We start from the raw sequence: 8,931 nt of genomic DNA on the forward strand, positions 1-8,931 counted from the left end.
TACATTGGGATCAGAGTAATGTATGTGATATTGTCTCATATTTATTATTATTTTGTAGCTATTTTTTTAAGATTTGCTTACAATATAAAATAAAAAATTACAATGGTCTTTATTTTAATTATATATAAATTGTAAAAACAAAAGTGATGAACTATAAGCTCACCTTTCCATCATAATAACATTAATTTATGTCAAACACAGAAATCCAATTAAAGTACCCCAGTAATTATTCAAATTAAACTTTTAATTGATTCGAGAACTTTGCAAAAATACCCAAACAGTCCCACGAGGCTTGCTATTGAATTATTAATTTCGTCGCGGTGCGAATGACAAATTAAAAATTAGTAACAAAGTGTAAATGTCTTGCTATTAGATCTTAAGGAAGCTCTGCCCTTTTCACCGACTGCTGGAATTAACCCTTTTCACCGACTAATCTCAATAAAGGGATAATCTTTTATATGATACGTGCAGGTGTCCTCACGGTGTTTTCCTTCACCGCCAAGCAAGAGTACATGACAAAAGTTATGCTTACAGCGACTCGGACTCCAAAAACACATCTTCACATATCCTATTCACTGGTTTGTGTTAGCTTTGGAATTATAATAGTTTTAATTGTTGGTATGATGTTCTTGAACTCGCTGAAACATTAATGTCAGGAAAAAGCGTCACGCCCTGGGTAGGTAACACCCACTCATCAGATATTCTTCCGCTAAATAACAGTACGCAGTATTGTTGTGTTCTGGTTTGAAGGGTGAGTGAGTGAGAATGAATGTAACTAGAGGCACAAGGGACATAGCATCTTAGTTCCCAAGGTTGGTGACGCATTGACGATGTAAGGAATAGTTAATATTTCTTTGTCTATGGGTGATGGTGACCACTTACCATCAGGTGGCCCATATGCTCGTCCGCCAACTTATTCCAAAAAAAAATCCAACACGTCACGAGTCTCACAAAAGAGTAGTCTAAGGCTAAGAACTCACGGAGCGGTTTTCACCCGCACCCGCCGCGGGTGCGGGCCCGCAGCTTCTGTAGAATGCAGATATATGTGTAAAAAATTAAAGCACATTTCACGACGCGTTTTACGCCCGCGGTGTGCGCGGTTGTTTGCGGGTCCCGCTGCACTGGCGGTTCATCTTCTACCGGCGGGCGCGGGTCGCGGTCCCGCAGCCGCGGCGATTTGCACCCGCGCGCTCTGCGGTCGGTTGGCGGGCGACCGCGTTGGCAGCGGGGGGGAAATCGCGCCATTTTGCTGGTAGGCAGTGATAACTCCTTGTTCCGTAGTGACGCGTTCAAGCACGCACGCGCACGTTTGTCAACAAAATGGATACTGATATTGAAGTCGATCTACTAATTACTTTGGTTCAAGATAGGCCAGTTATATGGGATAAGAGCTTAGAAGAATATAAGTACAAAAACTTGACACTCAAAGCATGGGAAGAAATCTGCGGTATTTTAAATAAAGATTTTGAAAATTTGGATGAGACAAATAAAAAAAAATATGGTTAGTATTATATAAGTTTATTTTTAACCTACAATAATAATTAATAATTGAGCTGTGTAGTAGCGGGTCGTAAAAAGAATAATAATTAACGTTATTAAATTTTTGACAATTGCCAGCTTAAAGCTCCGCTGTCACTCATAAAATATTGTTGAAAAATATCTCTTATGTTGTTGGCTTGTCTTCCACTGCGTATTGATGGAGGTGTTTGTATACTCTCAAGATTATGAGTAAAATCTTCTTCTCTAATGTGATGGCCGTCTCGTTTTCGTACAAAATTGTGAAGTATGCAACATGCCTTCACAATATTAATTGATAAAGGTATTGATACATCCAATGCACGATTTAAAATTCGCCATTTGTTTGATAAAATGCCAAATGCACATTCTACGTATCTTCGTGCTCTCGATAGGCGATAATTAAATACCCTTTTTTGTACACTCAAAAATTGACCACCATAAGGTCTCATAATGTGTTGATGCAAACCAAATGCCTCATCGGCTACGAATACATACGGGACAGGTGGCAAAGTAGATCCGGGTAGTATTTTTTCATTAGGTAGTTTGATAGAATTGCTATTAAGCGCATTGCAAAAAGTAGTATTTTTAAAAATGGTTGAATCAGCATTACTTCCCGGGGCTCCAATGTCTACAAAAACGAAGCAGTAATCCGCATCAACTACGGCCATTAATACAAATGAAAAAAAATCCTTATAATTGTAGTAAATTGAAGCACTGTTATCTGGTTTAGTTATTCTTATATGTTTGCCGTCTATTGCTCCGACACAGTGGGGAAAATTTGCGTACTTGTAAAATTTTTGGCTGATTTCTTCTAAAAGTTCTGTAGTGATTACCGGAAAACATTCAGACATTAACACCTCCCATAATTTTTCACATGTCGTTCTTATAATTGCTGATATAGTTGTGTGCCCAATTCTGAATATGTAGTGCAAATCGTGCATTGAAGTCCCACTTGCTAGGTATCTGAAATAAATAAATTTACTTAATTACGTATATTTTTTTTTAGGTAACATGATTATAAAAAAATGGAAAAATATTAAAGATTGCTGGATGAAAACAAACAAAAAAGTTGAAACGGAAACAAAATCTGGATCGGGAGCTAAAAAAACTAAAAAGTACATTTATGATGATCAGTTACAGTTTTTGAAGAAAAATATACCTATTGAAAATACCTCCTCAACCTTAACGAGCGATGCTACAACTGAACAAACTACTACTACTACTAACACTACTACTACTGTTGCATCAACATCAGAAGCTTTTGCTACGCCTATCACCTCAGTATCTTCTCAAACTGGTGTTAAAAGAAAAAGAAAAGACGACGCCGACAAAGCATTAATAGAGATGTTGTCTCAACGCGAAGATAGACATTTGTCATTTTTTCGAGGAATACTGCCTTCATTGCAAAATTTTGATGAAGCAAAAACAAGACGATTTCAAATAGCAGTTCTACAAATTATTGATAATCTTGATAATAATCTTCCAGCATTTTCTTATCAATATCCACCATATAATTACAGTCAAGAAAATATCGGCAGTCAAGAAAATATCGGCTATCGTACCTATTCTACTTCTGAAAGCAATACCCAAAGTCCACAAAATATTCCATCAGTTTCTTCAGTCAATACTAATTTGTCAGATGATGTGTATTTTCAATAAAAAAAATTTTTAAATATTACCACTAGTTTCATTAACACCTGACGCAAAAAGTATATAAGTATGTTGTATCCGTTGTCTGGTATCTATAGTATAAGCCTCGTGCTTAGTTTGGGACTAGATGGCGCTGTGTAAAGATTTCCAAGAACAACATTTATGTGTGTGTGTGTGCGTGTGTGAGTGCGTATGTGCGTGCGTGCGTGCGAGTTGTTAAAAGAAACTTACATACCTTAATGTGACTGCCAACATTTCCTCTGGTGATATGGGATCTCGCATATTAGTATGTTGTTTTTGAAGAGCAGTTTCTGTTTTTTTTTTAAGTTCTAAATAACTACTTATGGACATTCGGAAATAATTAAAGAACTTCTCCTCATCCTTCTTTAACTCATTAATAAGAGTAACAAATAATCCATAACGATTTCTTTCCGCAATTAGTGGATGTATCCAGAATCTTTTAGGCCTTCTTTTTTTAATTCTTCTGTGAAGTAAATATAACGCAACAGCTCGTTTCTGGTGTGTATCCATGACGGTCTGGAACTGAACTGATCGTTTAACCGCCCGTCTTGCAACCGCCCGTCCTGCGATAATCAACCGCTACGTTTGCGGGTGATAATCGCAACCGCGGCGGCTGCGTTATCGCACAAAACTGCGGTCTCGTGAGTTTTGAAAATAAACTCCATTCCGCCACCGCGGCGGGCGCGGGCTGAAAACCGCTCCGTGAGTTCTTAGCGTAAGTCTTCCGCTAAGAACTCACGGAGCGGTTTTCAGCCCGCGCCCGCCGCGGTGGCGGAATGGAGTTTATTTTCAAAACTCACGAGACCGCAGTTTTGTGCGATAACGCAGCCGCCGCGGTTGCGATTATCACCCGCAAACGTAGCGGTTGATTATCGCAGGACGGGCGGTTGCAAGACGGGCGGTTAAACGATCAGTTCAGTTCCAGACCGTCATGGATACACACCAGAAACGAGCTGTTGCGTTATATTTACTTCACAGAAGAATTAAAAAAAGAAGGCCTAAAAGATTCTGGATACATCCACTAATTGCGGAAAGAAATCGTTATGGATTATTTGTTACTCTTATTAATGAGTTAAAGAAGGATGAGGAGAAGTTCTTTAATTATTTCCGAATGTCCATAAGTAGTTATTTAGAACTTAAAAAAAAAACAGAAACTGCTCTTCAAAAACAACATACTAATATGCGAGATCCCATATCACCAGAGGAAATGTTGGCAGTCACATTAAGGTATGTAAGTTTCTTTTAACAACTCGCACGCACGCACGCACATACGCACTCACACACGCACACACACACACATAAATGTTGTTCTTGGAAATCTTTACACAGCGCCATCTAGTCCCAAACTAAGCACGAGGCTTATACTATAGATACCAGACAACGGATACAACATACTTATATACTTTTTGCGTCAGGTGTTAATGAAACTAGTGGTAATATTTAAAAATTTTTTTTATTGAAAATACACATCATCTGACAAATTAGTATTGACTGAAGAAACTGATGGAATATTTTGTGGACTTTGGGTATTGCTTTCAGAAGTAGAATAGGTACGATAGCCGATATTTTCTTGACTGCCGATATTTTCTTGACTGTAATTATATGGTGGATATTGATAAGAAAATGCTGGAAGATTATTATCAAGATTATCAATAATTTGTAGAACTGCTATTTGAAATCGTCTTGTTTTTGCTTCATCAAAATTTTGCAATGAAGGCAGTATTCCTCGAAAAAATGACAAATGTCTATCTTCGCGTTGAGACAACATCTCTATTAATGCTTTGTCGGCGTCGTCTTTTCTTTTTCTTTTAACACCAGTTTGAGAAGATACTGAGGTGATAGGCGTAGCAAAAGCTTCTGATGTTGATGCAACAGTAGTAGTAGTGTTAGTAGTAGTAGTAGTTTGTTCAGTTGTAGCATCGCTCGTTAAGGTTGAGGAGGTATTTTCAATAGGTATATTTTTCTTCAAAAACTGTAACTGATCATCATAAATGTACTTTTTAGTTTTTTTAGCTCCCGATCCAGATTTTGTTTCCGTTTCAACTTTTTTGTTTGTTTTCATCCAGCAATCTTTAATATTTTTCCATTTTTTTATAATCATGTTACCTAAAAAAAAATATACGTAATTAAGTAAATTTATTTATTTCAGATACCTAGCAAGTGGGACTTCAATGCACGATTTGCACTACATATTCAGAATTGGGCACACAACTATATCAGCAATTATAAGAACGACATGTGAAAAATTATGGGAGGTGTTAATGTCTGAATGTTTTCCGGTAATCACTACAGAACTTTTAGAAGAAATCAGCCAAAAATTTTACAAGTACGCAAATTTTCCCCACTGTGTCGGAGCAATAGACGGCAAACATATAAGAATAACTAAACCAGATAACAGTGCTTCAATTTACTACAATTATAAGGATTTTTTTTCATTTGTATTAATGGCCGTAGTTGATGCGGATTACTGCTTCGTTTTTGTAGACATTGGAGCCCCGGGAAGTAATGCTGATTCAACCATTTTTAAAAATACTACTTTTTGCAATGCGCTTAATAGCAATTCTATCAAACTACCTAATGAAAAAATACTACCCGGATCTACTTTGCCACCTGTCCCGTATGTATTCGTAGCCGATGAGGCATTTGGTTTGCATCAACACATTATGAGACCTTATGGTGGTCAATTTTTGAGTGTACAAAAAAGGGTATTTAATTATCGCCTATCGAGAGCACGAAGATACGTAGAATGTGCATTTGGCATTTTATCAAACAAATGGCGAATTTTAAATCGTGCATTGGATGTATCAATACCTTTATCAATTAATATTGTGAAGGCATGTTGCATACTTCACAATTTTGTACGAAAACGAGACGGCCATCACATTAGAGAAGAAGATTTTACTCATAATCTTGAGAGTATACAAACACCTCCATCAATACGCAGTGGAAGACAAGCCAACAACATAAGAGATATTTTTCAACAATATTTTATGAGTGACAGCGGAGCTTTAAGCTGGCAATTGTCAAAAATTTAATAACGTTAATTATTATTCTTTTTACGACCCGCTACTACACAGCTCAATTATTAATTATTATTGTAGGTTAAAAATAAACTTATATAATACTAACCATATTTTTTTTTATTTGTCTCATCCAAATTTTCAAAATCTTTATTTAAAATACCGCAGATTTCTTCCCATGCTTTGAGTGTCAAGTTTTTGTACTTATATTCTTCTAAGCTCTTATCCCATATAACTGGCCTATCTTGAACCAAAGTAATTAGTAGATCGACTTCAATATCAGTATCCATTTTGTTGACAAACGTGCGCGTGCGTGCTTGAACGCGTCACTACGGAACAAGGAGTTATCACTGCCTACCAGCAAAATGGCGCGATTTCCCCCCCGCTGCCAACGCGGTCGCCCGCCAACCGACCGCAGAGCGCGCGGGTGCAAATCGCCGCGGCTGCGGGACCGCGACCCGCGCCCGCCGGTAGAAGATGAACCGCCAGTGCAGCGGGACCCGCAAACAACCGCGCACACCGCGGGCGTAAAACGCGTCGTGAAATGTGCTTTAATTTTTTACACATATATCTGCATTCTACAGAAGCTGCGGGCCCGCACCCGCGGCGGGTGCGGGTGAAAACCGCTCCGTGAGTTCTTAGCCTTCTTGTAGTTTATGTTTGCTTCATACGAAATTTCATCAAATTCGCTTCAGCGGTGAAAAAAATTATGTGAAAGAGAGACAGACAGACAGACAGAGTTACTTTCACATTTATAATATTAGTGAAAATGTCATTGTCATTTAATTATTTTCAAATGTTGTTAATTAATTTGTGTTTAATTTTTAATACATTTATAGTAAAAGCAAGCAAGCTGCGTCCTATTTAAGTGTCTTACGACTCTTGCTACTTGTTATGAGTCCTTGAACAACATAATACAAATGGAATAATGTACAAAAATGTTCAATAAATAACGATATAATATACTTTTAATAGAAGAAAAGTAAACTTGAAATCCCTGCTTTCGAAATTGCTTGCAAACTGCTTGCAAAATTCGATATAAAGCCAGTCTCGGGAATTATCATAATGGTTATAATGGGTGCAAATTTCACGGAATTTAAGCAAATCAAGACCCTATTGGGATCTAACTAGCTATAATCCCTTTATCGGTGTTATAGAATATTGTTGACTGCCTCGGGTCTAGTGGCGAACCAATATAGTTGCAGATAACAAGATCGAGTGTTCGAGGACCAGTGATTACTAGTTTTTTTGGTGTAACGTTTTCTAGCAGGTGAGATGGCCCAGTAGTTAGAACGCCCGCATTAACAGATGATTGCGGTTTCAAATACAGGCAAGCATCATTCATCTCGTTGTCGGCGATGAAGGCAAACATCCCAAGGAAATCTGTATATGTCAAATTTCATAGAAATTCTGCCACACGTGTAGTCCACCGACGCATTGGAACAGCGTGGTGGAATATGTTCCAATGCTTCTCCTCAAAGGGAGAGGAGGCCTTAGCCCAGCTGTGGGAAATTTACAGGCTGCTGTTGTTGTTGTTACATTTTCTATCAAGAAGTTATCATCAATCTAGCGTCTGGAATTTGTCAGGAGTTACACTACCTGCGTACACTTGTGCATGACATTATGTCAGGTACAGATGGCTAGTCACCGCTAAGAAAGTCTGCGTGGCCGAAATCAGGAATACCTATATTTATTGTGGCACTGAACAGTAGTAAATTTCAAGATAGTTGTAGGCAGTGACATGGATCAATAGTAGTGTACAGTTAGTTTATGTGTTTTATTATAATAATAAATTTTAAGATAAAAAATAAGGACTTCAAATATTTTCTTAACATTTTTATGGGACCAAACGGGAAACAAATTCAAATTCGGTCCAAACACGATGAAATCCATTTTTTTACCTTTAATAGATTAGCATTCGACCGATGTTTTGCCTTATGTTTAATATCAAACATAAGCACCACCGGAAGCTTGCAGGTGCTTTGACGGCCTTTAAGGTTCCTTCTTTTCTTGAAGGTTCCCAACTAGTACCGGTTCGGAATAACCGCCGGCGAAAGCTGATTCCACAGAGTGATTATGCGAGGCGGAAAATGCCTTAAAAATCAAGTTGTGCATTTTCGGACATCTAGATGGTGAGGGTGAATAACAGTTCCTCTTCAAAAATAAGATCCTTCTAGCGTTTAAACCATTTTAACAAGACACTTTTTCCATCGATACCAATTAAAGAACCGTAACATAGAAACTTTGCATGGAAATGGACCTTGAAATTTTACACTCAAAACGCAAAACGAAATTATTTTTTTACTCAAAGAGAACGTTCTCTCAAAATAATTTCAATATTTTCTTCTTGGAATAATCTTTGCTGTCACGATTCATTTATAAGCATACAGTCTGCATCTTGCGAAAACCAACTGCGAAGGCTTACGTGCTCCGCCTCGTAACGTCGATTGTCATAAAAACTCGAAACCAGCTGTCAATGCTAATATTATCGAAAGCAAGGTCACATAATGGCGTACTCTTCGTCGTATGACGTACGTGGAGAAAAAGTAAATAGGCCATCAGAAAAAGTGACAGTTGGAAACGGAACATGACAGGAGCATTCAATTTAGCTATTATGTTTCAGAATAGTTTGCCAAGGAGGTTTTATTTGATGTATACAAACTTTAACGTAGAATTTTTTGGTTCTCTACATTTAGATTTAGTGGGGCTCAAATTAAAAATG

The 8,931-nt window shown here is 37.7% G+C and overlaps 2 protein-coding genes across 2 annotated transcripts; one reads left to right on the forward strand and one right to left on the reverse strand.

Annotated features, from left to right (window-relative positions):
• Positions 1–980: 980 nt before the first annotated feature.
• LOC124537808 (protein ALP1-like) lies at positions 981–3,910 on the reverse strand. The gene is made up of 2 exons (XM_047114717.1): positions 3,404–3,910; positions 981–2,481 (listed from the first exon to the last, which is right to left on the reverse strand). The coding sequence occupies exons 1-2, from the start codon at positions 3,697–3,699 to the stop codon at positions 1,596–1,598; spliced, it is 1,182 nt and encodes a 393-aa protein (XP_046970673.1). The 5' UTR covers positions 3,700–3,910; the 3' UTR covers positions 981–1,595.
• LOC124537806 (protein ALP1-like) lies at positions 3,911–6,839 on the forward strand. The gene is made up of 2 exons (XM_047114716.1): positions 3,911–4,416; positions 5,339–6,839. Exons 1-2 carry the CDS (start codon positions 4,121–4,123, stop codon positions 6,222–6,224), a joined length of 1,182 nt encoding a protein of 393 aa, XP_046970672.1. The 5' UTR covers positions 3,911–4,120; the 3' UTR covers positions 6,225–6,839.
• The last annotated feature ends 2,092 nt before the right edge of the window (positions 6,840–8,931 follow it).

This window comes from Vanessa cardui, chromosome 19 (assembly GCF_905220365.1).
Source record: "Vanessa cardui chromosome 19, ilVanCard2.1, whole genome shotgun sequence".
Lineage (NCBI taxonomy): Eukaryota > Metazoa > Arthropoda > Insecta > Lepidoptera > Nymphalidae > Vanessa > Vanessa cardui.

What these genes read in the sequence shown, in the direction of transcription:
- LOC124537808 (XM_047114717.1), bottom strand. Translation starts at nt 3,699, where the DNA reads ATGGATACACACCAGAAACGAGCTGTTGCGTTATATTTACTTCACAGA. An exon ending in ATGTTGGCAGTCACATTAAG is followed by an intron (nt 2,482 to 3,403) that starts GTATGTAAGTTT and finishes TATTTATTTCAG; the next exon opens with ATACCTAGCAAGTGGGACTT.
- LOC124537806 (XM_047114716.1), top strand. Translation starts at nt 4,121, where the DNA reads ATGGATACACACCAGAAACGAGCTGTTGCGTTATATTTACTTCACAGA. An exon ending in ATGTTGGCAGTCACATTAAG is followed by an intron (nt 4,417 to 5,338) that starts GTATGTAAGTTT and finishes TATTTATTTCAG; the next exon opens with ATACCTAGCAAGTGGGACTT.